This window comes from Bombus impatiens, unplaced genomic scaffold (genome assembly GCF_000188095.3).
Source record: "Bombus impatiens unplaced genomic scaffold, BIMP_2.2 scf_1275, whole genome shotgun sequence".
In the NCBI taxonomy this organism is placed as follows: Eukaryota; Metazoa; Arthropoda; class Insecta; order Hymenoptera; family Apidae; genus Bombus; species Bombus impatiens.
The window spans coordinates 1,229,789-1,248,879 of NT_177694.1; the positions used below are offsets into that span (position 1 = coordinate 1,229,789).

General features: G+C 36.1%; 1 protein-coding gene across 4 annotated transcripts in view; it reads left to right on the top strand.

The window, feature by feature from the left end:
• LOC100743322 (myosin heavy chain 95F) overlaps window positions 1–19,091 on the top strand; it is a 20,712-nt gene continuing 1,621 nt past the window's right edge. The window contains exons 1-16 of one of the 4 annotated variants that reach the window (XM_012392048.3): window positions 1–116; window positions 13,362–13,555; window positions 13,815–13,888; window positions 14,213–14,342; window positions 14,421–14,585; window positions 14,668–15,080; window positions 15,294–15,305; window positions 15,521–15,780; window positions 15,852–16,009; window positions 16,087–16,251; window positions 16,325–16,548; window positions 16,726–16,917; window positions 17,007–17,990; window positions 18,146–18,285; window positions 18,512–18,556; window positions 18,934–19,054. In XM_012392048.3, coding sequence (XP_012247471.1) covers window positions 13,375–13,555; window positions 13,815–13,888; window positions 14,213–14,342; window positions 14,421–14,585; window positions 14,668–15,080; window positions 15,294–15,305; window positions 15,521–15,780; window positions 15,852–16,009; window positions 16,087–16,251; window positions 16,325–16,548; window positions 16,726–16,917; window positions 17,007–17,990; window positions 18,146–18,285; window positions 18,512–18,556; window positions 18,934–19,054 — 3,264 coding nt within the window. In that variant the 5' untranslated portion in view covers window positions 1–116; window positions 13,362–13,374. Of the gene's footprint in view, window positions 117–13,361; window positions 13,556–13,814; window positions 13,889–14,212; window positions 14,343–14,420; window positions 14,586–14,667; window positions 15,081–15,293; window positions 15,306–15,520; window positions 15,781–15,851; window positions 16,010–16,086; window positions 16,252–16,324; window positions 16,549–16,725; window positions 16,918–17,006; window positions 17,991–18,145; window positions 18,286–18,511; window positions 18,557–18,933; window positions 19,055–19,091 lie in introns of those variants that run through there. The other 3 variants (XM_033323822.1, XM_033323821.1, XM_024371322.2) reach the window with 3 other exon arrangements.

Sequence of the window (19,091 nt, forward strand, 5' to 3'; positions counted from 1 at the left end):
CGTGGCATGTCCGAAAACGCACGAAAATTCCCGACTCTATAGAACTGACGCATCAAAGCGCCAGTTGCAAGACGGACATCGTTCCGTTCGTGTCGTGGGTATTGTTCTTTTCTTTGGTGAGTAACTTCGTTTTAACATGCATTCTTTTCTGTTCGACATCTGTGAATACTTGTCAATTTCTTAACATAACAAACTTTTCTTCAAGTTAACACCAAGTTAACATAGTTTTCATGTTGCCATTTTTTTATAACTTTTAAATACGTATCAGTTTGTTAAATATACGCTTGTACGAAATACATATAATAAAGATAGGGATATATGAATTAGTATTTAAAAATATTCATATATATGTACATACTTTTTCATTTACATGTGTTTCATGGCTAACGCATTCACTGTTGACATTTTCCATTTTACACGTATATTTTTTTTTAATTTTAGTTTTTGAATCGCTTTTTGGTGTGTAACATATTACAATACTCTCTTGCTAATTGGTTAGAATTCTGCTTTTCTAACTGGCCATCGTTATCCCCATTATTTTTTAGAAGTGTCTGCGTGGAACTAAAGCTCCAGTGTTATATGTATTTCTTCCATTTTATCTGTTGTGATTTTGTATATTTGACTGTTTTTATGTAAAGTGCCGATTTTTAAATTTCAATATTTAAAATTGGATGTCGAGTATCACTGTTTCACTCTATCGACATACGTATCTGTTAACTCGTCGAGTCAGGATTCCTGGACTGTTTTGCACTATTGAACTATTATCATTAGCGATCTTTTATATGTCGTAAGTTTCCTAATTAACAAGTTTGATGATGAAACAAATGAAATTTCATAAGTAAATTTTGTAAATTATAAATTATCTGATTTATCCTATTTGACAAAAAGTTATAAAATTATGAAAAAGAAATCTATAGCCCACAAATTCTATTTAACTTATTAATATTGTTAGTTGGTATTTTCGTGCAAGAGCAACCTGACATAAATATAAAAATCCTTCCTTGTTAACCGACCACATTCAGTCCCGATCCGCTGTCAGTTAGCAAGGCCTTACTGTACTTCAATGCAGACCGGTGATTGTATCAAACTACTATGCAATTCGAGAAGGTTATACGAGGTTTTACTAGCGTTCAAAAAACTAGATGGGAGACTAATTCGTCTCGATATAATTTTTATTGTTAAATAACTCGCGTCGGTTTATAGTCATTCGATGTATTATATTGATTCTGAAATTGTCGATCGAGCATCGGTGTCGTTTATCCTTCTTGGTACGTTTACGTGTGTGTTTATATTTACATGTAAATGATGTGTAAAACGTGAAACAGGAAGTTAACTAGAAATTGAAATCCAGCGCAACATATGTTCCATAATATAATAACTTACTATTCGTGTTTTCGTTAATATCATCATTTATTATTTTTTAGAAATTAACTTACGTGTATATTTATTAAAGACAAATGTATTTATTATTAGTACTTATTATGTTTTTCAATGCGCGAAAAAAATCTTGGGCTATTAAAATTTTTTTTGTCGATTATTCTGTGAAAAATAATTAATGATAGGTAACGGTGGTTTCAAGCATAAGTTGCTGACACAAGTATGATGCATTAAAGCCTGCTCAAACATATGCGCGTGTTTTTTGAACAGTGATAAATTTCCTACTGCAGTACTGTTGTTTTTTGAACGATTTATCGGATAGTTCCGCTATTATACACGAAGAATCTTCAGGAAACACTATAACTGCTTTTTACAATCGAATCGTGAATTTATGTCAAATTAATTAAACCAAGAAATATTTTATTCTATTGGTCTCTATTAGAATATTCTGGAAAAATATTCCATTGAAGTTATTTCTATTGAATCACTTCGAAAACATATTCTGTCGAAGTTACTTAAGAATTTATTTATCATTTATTAACACGTCATTTAAACAGCTTTTTTAATGTTTCTTTATATAGTAATTTATACCAACTATTGCTCATGACAGCTAGGTTAAGCAACCATATATTGTAGAATTATATTTCTTTTATTTAAATTAGGTTAGGGGAGCATGCTATATAGATCCTATACATCGTCCGTGAAAATTTCATATGAAACAAGAGTGTCTTCAATGCTTCATTTCTCCTTGATGAGAACTAATTAAACTCACAATCGTTGTCATCAAAACGATCTCGCTTGTTTATTATTTCTCTAATGGGGAAGAATTTTCTTAATTAAGTCGTACTTCTAACTACGATAGCAAGTATAGCAAGTTCGGTTAGCTATATATACATCTAGTATGTTTCGTTTATCAATTACATAAATAGGAATCGTAATTCATTGATCAAGATATCGTGTCGATACTATTAATACTTCACACTGACACACATCAGAAATTGTAACATAATAATAGACCAAATATAGGGTATTTTATTTTCTAACATAGTTTAGATTAGGTTAATTAGGCTCGACTTGAATTTCTCCATTAAAAAATATAACACAAAATTTTGAGTGTCAGTATCGAATTGAAACATGTAAAATGAATAGTTATCCTGTTTTTCTATAATAATTTGTAAGCTATTTTAAACGAGACAATCTACATATACGATATGAAGGTGTTAGTCAATGTGGCAGATGTTTATGTAAGTTTGTGTTATTATGACGACATTGTGCGACGTAAAATGTGCGATATTTCTCATTTGCGAGTTGCAAGAGGATTAGGAGAGTGGAACGAAAGTGCACAGGTGCGCGAAAGAAAACAGACGATTCAGTGTAGGTGAATTAGCATGTGAATTGTGCGCAGCTTCGTTCTTCATAAGTGTATCAGGTAGTCACGGAAAAAAAGAAGGAAATAAATCTGCCGTCTCCTAGTGCGTGATGAAAGCTCGTTTGAGTTCGTCTACCGTGTGAGGATGTGTGATATGTAACAAAGCATTTATTTAGAAACAATGTGTCTTTTACAGCTGCATCTGCTTCCCCTATTGCACTACAAAATTCTGCTTTGTTTGGTCACGCGTCTTTGACCATTGACAATTGGTTTGAATTATAAGAGCGTACATCTTTCAACCATGATTCCTTTCACCACTTAAATTTCGTTCATTGAATCATTGTTCACACAAGAGTTCCTCTATGCATCATTTATTAATAATATGGAAGAAGAAAAGTTGCTTCAAGAATAGTTTCTTCTCTTGATGATCAGAACTATAGGCCTGTGTATCACTATACATTCAGTCATCGGAATAAAGTACAAAATTACAAAGATGTTATTCGTATTAAACTATGACATAAACATTATCGCGAAATGTGATATGTCATATTATAAAAGTATATAATTTTCTGATGAGTAGATTGTCGATTTTTATGCATTTATGAGCAAAAGATGCGAAAATGCACAGGACGCGTGTAATGTTTAAAAGCATATGTAAAATATCCCAAAATACAGTGGTCTCTATGATATTTAATAGGTAAAACAATTTTCTACCTAGGTTCCATTTTTTTTTTTTAAATTTATATTCACAAAAGCATGAATGTGCATAAATATTTGTCTATTTTATCAGTCTTGGGATCGTACCCTAACCTCTTAAAGTCTAATTTAAAAACTTGTTAGTTACTTAATTGAAATACTTAATGCAAATATACATATCGTAATACCTACTTATTTTACATTACATATTTTACATTCTATTTGTTTTTATAACTATTTATTAGCATCTACATGTTTATATAACCTACGTATCTTGATTTCAACAATATAACAAGAAGATCGTTAATCTTTGATACCATACAAAACGTATTACAGCGTATTATTGTCTGATAATGGAATCACGTGAGTCGCACGTCGTCGCTTTTTTTTTTGATTTGACATGTTATTAACCATCATTTGTACAAGTAATCGGTTTTAATTCATTGTAAAGAAGATCGCGTCGGATAGGAATACGATCAAGATGTTAACAAAGTTGGTCTCAATCGACTAATGTATTAATTATAATGTATTGTACACTGATGTGTCCTTAACACAGGAACACAGTTAACGATTCTCTCCGAGATTCTCTCTAGTAGTACGTTTCCATGAGTCACTGGTGACACGACTTGTCTTACGATATCGGCTAACCTATATGGCAACGAACGATCTTTTTTCCGCAATTACGTAACGCAGTCTCGGTTGCCAGACTAATTATCTCGGCAATGGAAAAAGGTAACGTACCGCAAGGTCTTTTTGACATGCAAATGGGTTATTAACCGATCAACGTAATCGACTTGAATTATATAGATCTCCTTACGTTATTTCTTTACGATTATCTACATAGTCAGAGTAGTACATGAATATTACAAATGGCGGTTTTCTTTTTAAGGCGATACGTCATTCTGTCGGTTTAAAAAGGATGGACAAAGTTTCTTTGCACGTTCCGTAAGTGCCGTACGCACGGAATAACGTATAACGAAGGACTTTTTTTAAGTTTATGTAATTAACGAAGCTACAGCATTGGAAAAGACTGCGCGTTAGGCTGAATAGACCGTTAATTGAAACATCAAACGGATTTCTCTGAAAACTGTACTTTTTGCTCTGATGCTTGACGGATCTTTGGAACTCAGTTGTCTGTGAGACTTCGAACTTTCTATAGTTGTCGTCTCGATATCTTAATTTCGTCTTTGTAAATTTTCGAAATTCGTCCTTTTTTTGGTGAAAGAACGAAAACTTTTGTCAGATATAAATAGACAATGTTGTGTAACAGCAAGTAATATTAGGTCGCTCGAAAAGATTGTTCCGGTTTGTAAGGAAATAATAGACGCGCAACATTTGTTCTTTTATATTATTTTATTCATTTATTCTGTTACTACAAAATTAAACTATTATTTCCTTATAAGACGAAAGAAACTTTTCGAATGACCTAATATTTATAGTAAGCATTAAAATATTTTTAAATTTAAATACTACTCAGAAACTGTAATCGATCTTCTATATTTGACTAGATGATCTCTGATAAAGGAAAAGCAAGGTGTTTCATAACACGTGAGGCCCATTTCGGGTGTGGACAGGAGACACAACAGCAATGAAGAAAGTTCACCTGAAACGTCCTATTTCACCTCGTTTCAAAGTCAATAACTACTTACAACAATCGGCGATAGTTTACGTTCGTAGAAGATTCTCGAAATGACCATCCTCAGTTTCTACGCAAGCTCGCAGTCGCCGTGTCAGAGAATTTCGCAGTCTTTCAAAAATTCCAGGCGCATGTATGAAATATAATACAGGCGATGAAATGGTTCAATACTTTCCAATACCTTCCACGAAGGTAGTCCAAATTTGCGGATCATCGTGACACGAAAGTGGCTACAATATTGGAACAGGATCGAACAGGACACACGTCTATATGAATCTTTTTCACTGTTTTTGGTGTCCACTGTCGAAGTTGGAGCGAAGTGGATGCCGCACGTTTCGAAACACCCTGCACACAATATAACAGCGTAATAATATAATTATTATAATTCCGAAGGTGGAGAGAAGTTAATAGTTCTTTGAATACCAATGTCTAATCGGTAAAGTACACGTATTATAAATACGTTTCTCGACAGAATACTTATCAATTGTAAGTTACATAAATAACCATTTGTACGTGTATAAGCTTCTGTAACGCGATTAGTGGAGTTCTTTCCTCCATATCGACTAATTCCCTGGTCAATAGTTCTTACGACGTAACTTTTTATAAATTATCGACGTGATAGGAAAAATGATGAATAAATGAGAGAAGGAGAGAGATTAAGTAGCACGATAAGGCAACGTATGCTCGGGATCATATACACCACGATTCAATCTAATCGTTGAAAGCGGTTGATGATGATGATCGCGGGAAGGTTGTTCCAATTAATATTAAACGGCCTGCGAAATGATGATATTACCGTACGTGAGCGTATTAACGGGCCATGCACTCGTTACTATGCCCCCGATACACTCGCAGCGTAGGTTCTTCTTCGCTTTATATTAAAAAGATTCTACGCTCCGAATCTAGATCAAAATTTTCTTCTGCCTATTCGCGGCAAATTTTCGAGTACTTCTTTTCACGTTGCACTGAAACAACTGGTTAGCACGAGATAGAGAGGCGATTGAAGGAATCGAGGATGATCGCATTGCGCCTCCGCTATACCGTACCGAGATTTCGCTTTTCGTTGATCTTGTCCTTTTGTCCAGGGAGAACAGGTTCGTTGACCGCGCTTTGTGGTGGTGCCAACGCTCCATTTTAACGTAATCTCCATTGTAAATCCCTTGTCTACCCTTTCTCCTTCTTTCTCTATTTTGATCTTGTGCTGCGTTTTGCAATGTGTATTCGATATCCGATAATTAAACCGAATCGATGCCTTTAATTCGATATTACGGGGCAAAAGATTGACCGTTAACTTGTTGCTACCGAGGCCGTGGCAATGATCTTGAGAAGGACGATAGTTATCTATGATATCCGTAGAATATCATCTACCATTACGTTCGCGTGAATTTGCCCGATCTGAAGCAGACAAGAGTAGACAGGAGATGGTTCTATACCAGCGAACATAAGTCGGAAGGAATGAAATTTTGTTCTTAACGCTTCGTTTCGAAGGAGATAAAGTTCGAACGTGTTTAATCAGTTAGCCGTTGCGAACTCTTTGAAAAGCGTGTGCCTAGAATGCGTCGCTAAAAGCAAGCGATAACGAGTATATTCGTCGAACACGGAGTACGTATGGCTGTTATAATATAGAATTAAGTTGTAAAAGAATGATCGTTTTAGTTTTTAATCTTATTACCCAGTATACTCGTGAAAAACAGCTAACTGGTTGATCAAAAGTTCTACAATACCTGACAGATTTTCAAATTCTATCTTCTTCAAACGAAAACTCTTCGAACTCGACTCTCCCAAAGCCGAACCTTCCAACGTAGTTTCGTTACATTCGATTTTTGTGTTACCTCGAACCACGCAGTCTTTGTGACTTCGCTCTCGTCGCGAATGCAGAACCACCGTCTATATTATAATAACAGATCTGATTGTGAATGTTTGCATCACGTGCTGTTGTCCATCAAGTTCGCCGGCTGCATTGTTCTGCCACTTCTGCTCTCTAATCGCGTCGAATGAATTACGAAACCGGACTAAGCACAACGTCTAATTACACAGCAGCTACGCAACGCGTGGACGTAATGCGTAATGAGTATGTTCGCAGAAGGTGAAGTAGCTGTCCCGAGTTCGTTGACCGTGACAACAGATAGGCGGCTCTTACTTTCTCGCGGTGACGAAACCGAGCAGCACCACGGGAAGAGTGTCTAGGCTCTGTGGAGTTTAGACGTAGACCAAGTCGATACGCAAGAAAAAGAAAAGAGCTATGATTCGAGCGTGCTTACTTTTGTATTCCAATGTCGCCTCCGAGACAAGAAAGATGCGCTATAATAAGGTAGAGTTACCGGGGTTCACTCAAGTTTCTACGTCTTAAAGTTCAATCTTGAACGTTGCACGGAATAATCGCGCGTCGTTATACGTTTTAAGACACCATCGTCAGCTTACGACAGAGTGACGAAGGAACTAAAGAAAATATCGTGCGCTCCAAGCAAGAAAATTATATGAAAACCGAGAGAACGATTCGAGAATGATTCTGCGATAGGATTATTCGAGTCAGCGAGGAGATATTACGCTGTAAGAACTAACAAGATGAACAACGAAATAATTTCTACGAAGAAAGCAACATACGCTTACTATCGTATCACGATCGTTAGATCGGACGAGATGAAAATGTTAACCGTTGATCGAAACAATTTCTTATCTTTTCACGAGCGAAACTTGTCCTCGTGGAAAACTATAGTCGCTGATTTATCAATATGCATGTACGATATATGCATTTTCTGTCAGTCCACCGATAACGGAGTTAAATAGGCCATTTTTTAAACGCACATCGATCGTAAAACTCGTTGATAAGTTGAACTGTCGAATTACAGGGGAAAATTACTTACGATTAGTTTGACCCAAGTATCCTTCTAACTCAAACAAGCTTATCTTACTCTGTGCCTGCACGTACTTACTCATCGTGGATCGCGTAACAAACGCGTTGTTCTTCTTTTTTCCCTTTACTCTCGCTTCGTGATTCTGTAGTGAAATTTCGTTGGTAACCACGTGGCCACTGACGCGTGTCTCCCTATTCCTGACCCTGGGCTTCACCTGCCGTTTCCTGCTTCCCCTACCGATTCATTCATTTTATTTCATCGAGACGTGTCGTACGTTGGTTTTCGTGGTAACGCACGGCGATCGAACGTGTATCGCCGTTTCTCTACAGGGGAACAAGGTGAACGAACCGAACCATTCGATCGTTCTTCTTTCACCGATACGGAAATTCTCTGTTCGATACGTTTTAACTCCATTAATTAAAGGCCAAGCAGCGAAACGATATGCGGTGGAGAAGTACAACACGGTGGAGATAAAAAACTCGTATGATCGTAGTGCCATAGGACACTTCGATTTCTTTAAATTTTCTAAAACTGTAGAATTTAGATGAAAGAGATTGTGAAGGAGAAATTATCCAGCAGATTCTTGGAATTTTTTTTTTTAATAGATTCCAACGTCGTATCACCTGCGCCTCTGTGATTGTCAGCAACGTCTATGTGAAGAGAGAGAGAGAGAAAGAGAGATTTACTAGTCAGATTTTGCTAAACGACGATGTATCTTTCGGAAAGGTGGAAAAGCTTGAGACTCGATTTCTATCAGAGAGATTTTCACTTGGAGTTCCTTCGATCTATGCTGTTTGTTACGAGAAATCTGCGAGAGATTGTATTGAAGACGATTTAAAAGAACGTGATTGATTTAACAAACGCGGATGTCGCAGATCGACGGCTTACAGGTTCTTTTTTTTTCATGATTACGGTATGAATTTAATGGAACTCGATAACGCGAGTCGACTAGAGAGAAATTATAAATGAAACGTTGATAAGATAACGTCGACCCTTAATGGATTAAGAGCTTTCGATTAAAGATGCACATTATGTTATTGATAAATAGAATCATAGGGTAACGATTAATTATTTCTCACGTGGCTGTGGCTGAATTTCTAACTCGTCTAAAATCATTGTTTCAGCGCAAAGATACGAACGTGTACACTACAAATGTGTCAACAGCCACTTTAATCCGCAGAATGTTACCACAGGCGAAACGCAGAGGAAAGATATGGAAAATAAGAAAGAAAAATGTTGGATTATCGGTATCTATCGATAACTATATGTCAGTGTTGTCATAAATTATTGTAGCGGGCAACGTGTAGGTCACGAACCCGTACAGATTAGCGTGATGCAGTCGTGGTTCGTGTTTCAAGGATCGATGCAAGGATCTACCGGTTACTTTTACCGTTACGATATTCCTAACGGGATGCTGGGAATGCGACGCGGCGGCGGAGTGAACTAGCCGAAAGCATTGCCTTCTCTCGCGCTTTCTAGATCAGCCACGCGAATGATCGTTCGATATTTGCACTTATGAATTCTCCTTTAAAATTATCCGATCGACTTCTAAAAAAAAAAAAAAAAAGACAAAAGAAAGAAAGAAAAATAAAATGAAATAGAAAAGAAGGTACAGCGATTAGCAAATGAAAAAGTGTAACTGGAAGGGAAGAGAAAAGTTCCCATGCATAATCAGTTTGAGTCGCTCATTTCGAGCATCGATACTTATTAATGCACTAACTTATCGCAGCGTTATGCTATTCAGGGTCATCGATAATTGGCAAGCGGTGTAACGCGATTTAGATGTCTTAGGTAGCGAGAAAAGCGCTTTGCCTTTGGAAATGTTTTACAATATGCTATCGACCTTATAATTTCTTACTATATTTGGCGACTATAGAGTATTACTATACTCTACATACGTAATTTTAAATTATCTTCAAAATGTAATCTGTACTTGATAGTATAAAATCTAGAAAAGAAAAAACGTACCATTACGTAATTCAAAAATATTTAAAATATCGTACGTATAGTGTCTCGTGAAGGTATTTAAACTTTTATCGTAGAAAACTTCTACATCTATACGATGTGTATGTTATATAGAACATTTGGAAATTTCATTAACGCTATAACAAGACCCGATTGTCGAGATCGTATTGGTCAAGTTACATTATTCTTGTAAAAGGTTTCTACGAATATTACGCTCATCGACTATTATATCTATATGTATACGTATGTGAGCTGAAATTTGTTCTAAAAAAACGTAGTGCTGTATATATATTTCACGGATGACTTACAAAATATAACGATCGAAGAATATCTGTAAATTCACCGTAAGCTAGGATCTATTCTGAAAATGTAACACTACGTTTTACCGAACGTGATAACTCGGTACACACGTTGTTCATCGTATTCACTTTCCACGAAAGGAGTTCTAGCGGCTCGTTCATGCCGATAAAAGTCATTTACCAGCGATTTCATCGAGGTGAACGCGCAACGTGTCGCTTGAGAGCGCACCGCTTCGATTCGCGTGGGCGTTTTCAAAATTCTGTCACGGTGGCTTGTACTTTGTGCGACAACGGTGCACCGGTACGTGACGATTTTTGTTCGATTCAGTGACTGTCATTCAATTAGCAGAACGATAAATCCGAAAGGATGTGTCTAGATTATTTTTCCACCACGATATTGTTCGCTGTTCAGGATTGCCAATTCCAGTTTATAGAAACAAGATTCTCTTGCCACTTCTTCTTTTAGCTAGTGCACGAAGAAAAAGAAAAAAAGAAAAGAAAGGCAACTGAAAAAACAGGTAAGATGGCATTCCTGTAACAGCTTCAGTGAGTCATTACGACAGTTTGGTACCGTGCGTCTTTTATCTATGTCTTATTTCGTGATAACGATCGATAAGAGTCGAGAAATTTCGAGCGGGCGCATTCCTCCGTAATCAAAGAATCCATTGAATCACGACTGCGGTTTTATATAGTATTCTATCTTTTTTGATACTTCGAGGACCGTAGCCTGAATATTTTTGCTACGATTGAAAAGATTCGAACAGTCGCTGGGAAAGTTCCTTCCGATTTACGTTTCGATTCCATGTACATTTATTGAATTGTGTAGATGGTATTTTGTTGGCCACAACCTTTCTCCATCTTTCACGCGACTTGGATGTTCCCATCCTTCCAGAACCTCTCAGAGAACCTCTTCGGAGAAGAACTTCTCAATATGATTTTTTATGTCGACCGAAGAGTTAAAAATCGGTACGAACTTTCCCAACAGCATTTAACAAGTATAATATTTTATTAAAAATCAATAAGCTTATTTAAAGATACTTCTGCTAACGCTTGAAAACAATTTGCCCACTTAAAAGCCGAAACGAACTTTCCTAGCAATTGATATTATATCTAATACATTGATAACGGTTTCGTGTTATTCGACCATGTAACGTAAAAACACTTTCACGACATTTCGTTTATAGCATCCATTGCATTTTTTTTTACTGTTTTATTTAACGGTAGTTAACATTTTTATAGGATGCCGTGCAAAGTGTGTAAGACGCAAATTCGCGTCTCCAGTCCGCTAAGCGTTAACATAGTCTTATAGCGTCTAACGTAATCGTTTTTTAATGGATTTTCAAACGGCTGGTACTTGCTCATCATTATTTATAGCGATTTGCGTATCGGTTTATTATTATATTATTATATTATTATTATATTATATTGTTATTATTATTATTATTATTATATTATTATATTATTGCGTATCGTGATTTACTAAATTCGCGTACAATCAATGGAACCTTGCGTCCTTCGTCAGGTACCTTTTGCACTGGTCGGTCGAGGGTCATCTTAAGTCTTCGTCGAACGGCTTTGACGGCGGCACTTATGCTGCTTCTTCCATCAATAACACCGCGCGAACCAATTTCGTTCGTCTAATCTAAGGCGGAGTTGTTCTTCTTTGCAGCGATCGATCTACAAATTAGACGTAGCGGGTCACTTTCGTTTGTTCGATTCGTTCGACTGATCTCTGTCTAAAAACGATAAGAGACGGTCAAATTATATTAGGATAACATTTTTCTTCATCCTTTTAATACTAAAGAGATAACGTATCGTTCTCTTTTGTTTTTGTATACGGTGCTCACGTTTCGAAATTCAGAAAGCAAGATGCTAGAAGAAATTAAACTTCACTATGCCGTTTATTTCCTATCTGGAAAATAGTGACTATGCAAATTATAATTACACATCCTTATATTTATCCATTAATTAATTAGATCCAATGATATTAAACTTCTTATCGTCTAGCGGCACTAATTACAGCGGTAGTTGCGTGGCTACAAAAATTTGATACTATGAAAGCGAAACGTAGAATTTGATAATATGGTGCATCATTGGAAAATGAGCGCGTTAATTGTAGTAATAATATTACTTTTCGTACTGTTTAGGCGAATAAATAATGTACGTTGAAAAATTCTTTTTACCAACCGTTGCCAGGAAACCGAGTATCATGATTTTTCTTTTCTTAGCATAGCGATGCCATTCGCGTCGTGGCGTTCGTGCGGATTTCTTCTTGAATTCGTGATCTCGCCAGCGGAAATCTCGGAAGACTGCTCCTTTCACCGGAAACGTTCCTCCGTTTTCACAGGTGAAAGTTGGGCGACATGTTGAACGAATTTTGCAAAGGAAAATTCCGTTTGTCGTGCTTCTCGTTATAGCAGTTTCTACGCGATTGCAGCTCATGCGAAACCATTTGAATTATGCGCACTGGTTCAAATGTGCCTGTTGTTCCTTCCACCGTGTAATTAGTTTAACTAACTCTTTAGAACTGGAGTGGTGAGATTGATGCCAGCAGAGAAGAAGATATATCGTGGCGAATATGTTAAAATGCGTATGATCGTCTATTGCTGCGGGGGGAAGTTGTAAATTTCGCTTTCATTCAGTTTGTTTCTTTTTACGTCGTGATGGCCGTAAAGATACATATTTAGGTGATAACAGATCGTGTTGTAAAGCCGTAACTAGAGCTTGAAAATATTTTCTACTTTATTTATCAATGGCTGTCGCGAGATTTTCGCGTAGGCTGTTATATCGTGTTTGCAAATTTATAACAGAATTTCAAATGTCAATAATTCTCAATAATTCCCTCTGAAACGCTCCACGTTCTTTCCTCATTTTCTTAGACAATATCGACGCAAATGTACGCTTGGATTATATTTCTCGACGTACATACTTCTGGTAACAGGATTATTTCTTTGAAACGTATAATATATAGAGCGAAATAATACGATCGTTCGATTTATAGATACGGAACAAAGCAAACATTACGTTATCTTCAAAAATGTTGCAAAAATGTTCGAGACCCAATAACGTTAAATTAATAGAACTTGCAGTCATAGTACGTAAACTAGTATGCAAATGTAAGTACGTATAATTCTGTGAATTAATGCATTTGTTTCTCGTTTTAGAGCGTAAGCCGGTATGGAGAATCAGCAGGTGTGGGTGCGAGACCCTCAAGAGGGTTTCATAATCGGCAAGTTCATGGACATGGTCGACGGGGATGCGTTGATCATACCATTGGATCCGAAATATCCGCAACGCACTTGTCCGCTGGACGAAGTTTATCCTGCTGGAGAATACACCAAAGACGTTGAAGATAATTGTAATTTCATCATTGCAACTCTCGTTCTTATCTGCGCGATTCTTTCCTCGCGAAAAATTGTGTTATGTTGGGTCCATTGATTAAATGGGGTTTAGACAATAACAAATGTGTTTTACAATTATTCACGTGTAAAGGGGAAACACGAGTCACGGGGGTTTCCGTCAGCAACGGAAGTCTTTAAATGTCGCAGGTGACTCTCTCTTTCTGTCGCTTTACAACATCTATCTTCACGGGTTTGCTCTGTTTTTCATATTCTCAGGCGCTCTGATGTACCTGAATGAGGCCACGCTGCTCAACAACGTACGAACTCGTTACTTCAAGGATAGAATATACGTGAGTAATTGCGCGCAAATTGCGATGCACTGTTCGAAACAATTGGCAGATCACGTACCTAAATAGCTCGATGTTACATGGGACGAATGCGCTTTAGACGAATAATAAATTATTACTTTTAAAAATGTTGGATATTTCAGGCCAAATCTGCTATTGGTATTTTCTCGTCGTTATACGGTGGCTATAACAAACATTGACGCATAGTCTTATTTTTCAACGAACCGTTTTTCTATCAGATTCTATAAATTTCGTGAAAGTACTTCTTCTAGTCACTGTACGTAATACATCATGATTAAAGCGTACGTTTTTGCTGATACCTGACAGACTTACGTGGCCAATATCTTAATCGCTGTAAATCCATATTGGGAGGTCAAGGATCTTTATTCTGCTGAAACGATCAAGGCTTATAAGGGAAAGTCTTTGGGAGAGACGCCACCTCATGTTTTCGCTATCGGTACTCTTAGTTTTCACTGTTGTTACCAGATGTTTTGGTAATTTGGATTAATTTAAACATTCGCTTTCCCTTTCACAGCGGACAAAGCGTTTAGAGATATGAAAGTACTGAAGCAATCACAAAGTATCATCGTTTCTGGCGAATCAGGAGCAGGGAAAACCGAATCTACCAAGTATCTGCTACGATATCTCTGTGACTTATGGGGATCAACGGCTGGGCCGATCGAACAGAAGATTTTAGATGGTACATTCTAGAAAATCGACGCTATACTATAATTAAACACGATCGATCAATTATATTCATTGCTGTATATTCATACATTTAGCTAATCCAGTGCTGGAAGCCTTTGGAAACGCAAAGACCAAACGAAACAATAATAGTTCTCGTTTTGGTAAATTCATGGAGGTTCATTTCGATTCGAAATGTCAAGTGGTCGGCGGTTACATTTCCCATTATCTGTTGGAAAAGTCGAGAGTGTGTCTTCAAAGTCCTGACGAGAGAAACTACCATGTCTTTTACATGATGTGTGCCGGAGCACCTCCAGAACTTCGCTCGAAACTTGGGATCACGAGGCCAGACGATTTTCAGTATCTAAAGAATGGTTGTACGCAGTACTTTTGCAACGAGGAGTCGGAAAAAAAATTGAACGACGCTCAAAAGAGTCGCGATCAGAGCATGAAAGGTACCTTGCACGATCCAATTTTGGATGACGTTGAAGGATTCAATGCCATCGATCAAGTAATTATAAATATTATAATTAGTATTTAGAGTTAGACTATCAATAGTTTAGATTTTTAACAGTCTTAGCTTTTTAAAGACCTTTATAACCGCGTAAATTATGCGAATTTATCCATTATAAGAAATAATTTAGAGAGGAAAATATTCTTTTGTTGAAAGATTGATAATTATATTTTACCTCTTTTTGCTGATTGGATAACTTTCTAAATTCAGGAAAAAGCAACGGTAATTTGATCATTTTTTTGATTATTATCAAACCACCCATTCATTTCATGCAATTTTTGATCTTACTAATCTATTCATGTTTAGTTACAAAATGGTTTTCCTCCATCCATAAAATTTTTTATTACACGATTGATTTTGATATTTATGTATTTTATATACGTTTTTTTAGTACAGCGGTGATTAATTGCTTTTTTTATTTTTCATTTTTTACGAAGGCTTTAACACGTCTTGGTTTAACTGAGGCGGAAAGAATGGAAATTTATACAATGGTAGCTGCGGTACTCCACCTTGGGAACATCACATTCGAGGACAATCCCGAAGATACGAAGGGCGGCTCTAGGATATCCTCTAACTCTGAGAAAGCAGTATTAATGAGTGCGAAGTTATTGGCTGTTGATCCCGAGGAACTCAGGCAAGCTTTGGTTTCGAAAGTAATGCAGACTAGTCGCGGCGGTATCAAGGGAACGGTCATCATGTAAGTTTATATAAAAATCAGAAGTAGAGAAACAAAAAGAAAGTTTAATAAACTGACTGAATACTTTTAAGGGTACCACTGAAAGTCTACGAAGCCAATAATGCCAGGGACGCTCTGGCTAAAGCTATTTACAGTAAATTATTCGATCATATCGTAGCTCGTATCAATAAGAGTATTCCTTTTAAAGCTTCGAGCTATTATATTGGAGTTTTAGACATTGCAGGGTTTGGTATGTATTGCAATATTTCTTACGCTATTCTTACTCCTTCAATAAATTTATGATCCTTTTCTTATTGTCTCTTATAGAGTACTTTAAGGTCAACAGTTTCGAGCAATTTTGTATAAATTATTGTAATGAAAAGCTACAACAATTTTTTAATGAAAGAATCTTGAAATACGAGCAAGATCTTTATGCAAGAGAATCGCTTAATGTGCCGAAGATATCTTACGTGGATAATCAGGACTGCATTGGTAAGTTTAATTGTTAATTCGTCATTTAATTGCCTAAACAAATAAATCTCTTTTCTACATGTTCGATTTTTAGATTTAATCGAATCGAAGAACATGGGGATTTTCAGTCTCTTAGATGAAGAATCAAAATTACCAACTCACAGTTTTGCACATTTTACTAGCGAAGTTCATCGTGTTTGGAATGGTCATTTTAGAATAACCCTACCGCGAACTTCTCGTTTGAAAGCCCACCGAGAATTGCGTGACGACGAAGGATTCGTAATTCGTCATTATGCTGGTGGTGTTTGTTATCAAACGGTACTTCATCTGTTATATGTAGTATATCCTATTTTTGCTCTTGTTCTTCATAGAAAGTATATTTATTATTAATATGATACGCTATATTGTTATGCTTTCTATATTTGGTACACTTTCTATCTCACTTTCTGACTTTCTTTTCTTTAAGAAATCTCTAGCAATTTTTCTCATTTTTAGAATCAATTCATTGAGAAAAATAACGATGCTCTACATGCTTCCTTGGAAGCATTAATTCAAGAAAGTAATAATAAATTTCTAAGAACACAGTTTACCAATAATTCTCGTCAGAAAGGGAAACTTACTTTCATCAGTGTAGGCAGTAAATTTAAAACACAACTTGGGGAACTAATGGATAAATTAAAAAGCACAGTAAGAGAATTACTTACATTAGTCATTTTAATATTATGCTATTTTTAAGTAGATAATTAGGTAGCGGGTAAATTAAATTTTTCTTACAGGGAACAAATTTTATTCGCTGCATCAAACCGAATAGCGAGATGGTGGCTCATCAATTCGATGGAAACAGTATTTTGGGACAGCTTCGTTGTTCTGGAATGACGTCTGTTTTAGAACTCATGGAACATGGCTATCCTAGTAGAGTTCCATTCCAGGAATTGTATAACATGTACAAATCGTATCTTCCGCCAGAATTGGCCAAACTGGAGCCCAGATTTTTTTGCGAAGCGTTGCTTCATAGCTTAAAATTGAACAAGAAAGATTTTAAGTTTGGAATTACCAGAGTTTTTTTCAAACCTGGAAAATTTGCTGAATTCGATAAGATCATGAAATCAGATCCTGAGAACCTAAGGAAGTTAGTAGCTAACGTAAAGAAGTGGTTACTTAAGTCTCGGTGGAACAAGATGCAGTTTTGTGCGTTATCTGTGATCAAATTGAAAAATAAGATCATCTATCGAAGACAGCATTTAATTATTTTACAAAAAACAGCGAGGATGTACATAGCTAAGAAGCAACATCGTCCTCGCATAAAGGGAACAGCGAAGATTGAGAAGTTGAAGACACAGTTAAGTGGCATGGAAGAAACGTCCGAGCAATTGAAAAATCGTGAAAAACCTATGGGCGACATTAAAAGACTGCAGAGGGATTTGAACGCGGCTATTGAGAAAATAAAGATGAATGAAAAAATAAAGCCAGTGGAAATCGATTCTTTGTATACGAATTTGGTGAACCAGGTGAACAAACAAATGGCGTTGTTGCAAGATATGGTCGAGCAACAGAAGATTGCCGAGGAACAAGCAAGGCTGAGGAAGATTCAACAGGAGTTAGAACTCGAAAAGCAGAGAAAAGAAGAGGATGAACGTAAAAAGAGAGAGGAGGAAGAAAATAGAAGAAAGAAACACGATATCGAGATGAGAAGGAAGGCAGAAGAGGAGCAAAAGAAAAAGCAAGAAGAAGAAGATAAGAAATCTGATGAGCTTCGTAAAGTACATACTTTATCTTTGACAATTAGCCTTTCCCCCGTTTATTACTTATATACTGATATGATTACATTACTTGTTTATGTAGAGTTCTCTTAATGTAGCATAATTTGTCAAAAGTGTTTAATACATAAACATTACATTTTCTATCTGCTCTGAAGGCACAGTTGGAAAAAGAAGCAATGGAAAACAGCAAATATCGCGAGTTATTGGAGCAAGAAAGAAGGGATCATGAATTGGCAGTCAGATTAGCTCAAGAATCGAATGGTCAAGTCGAAGATTCTCCACCATTTGTGCGAAGGTATTGTATCATGCTTTGCTTTCATCAAAATTTAAGCATTTGGAATCTGTCATTTTATTTTTTTGATACTAATTGGAGGAAAGTAGAGCGAGCTACAATGGATAATAAACAAATTTTGATTAAATGAAATGTAGCCAAAATATAACGAAATTAATCTTGCTGATCATTCGAAGAATTTTTTTGAGTGAAAAAATATGATCTTATTTTGTTAAATATGTACATATAGCGGTTCCGATGTACGAGTACCATCAAACAACAACAGATTAGCAAGGTATTGTAAAACTCGTTGAGGTTTACTGCATGTACAACTAACACTTACTAATATTTTGTAACTAATTAACTAACATATATTTTCCTGTAATATTAACAATATTCGATTTCTATTGTTTCTGAATGGGTAATATTTGGAGATTTTTTAGCATGCTAACCATTGTTCGTGTTTTGCAATTAAGGAATGCACAATGATATTTCTGATATACATACATGCAAGCTTTAAGAGCAATTTTAACAAACAATTCCCCCTTTTTCTTTTCAATATAAAATATGTCAAAAATAAGTATTTTAAGCATAAATATTTAATGTGTTAATGGTGATAATATATATAGCATATGTTCTGTTAACATTAATTAATTTCGTTTATAAAAATAGATCGGAGCAAGTGCGCAATAATCAGGCAGCTATGGCCAATAAAAAATACGATTTATCTAAGTGGAAGTATTCGGAATTACGAGACGCTATAAACACATCCTGCGATATCGAATTGTTAGAGGTACGCGTCACTTCTATAGAATTATCAACTGACTATA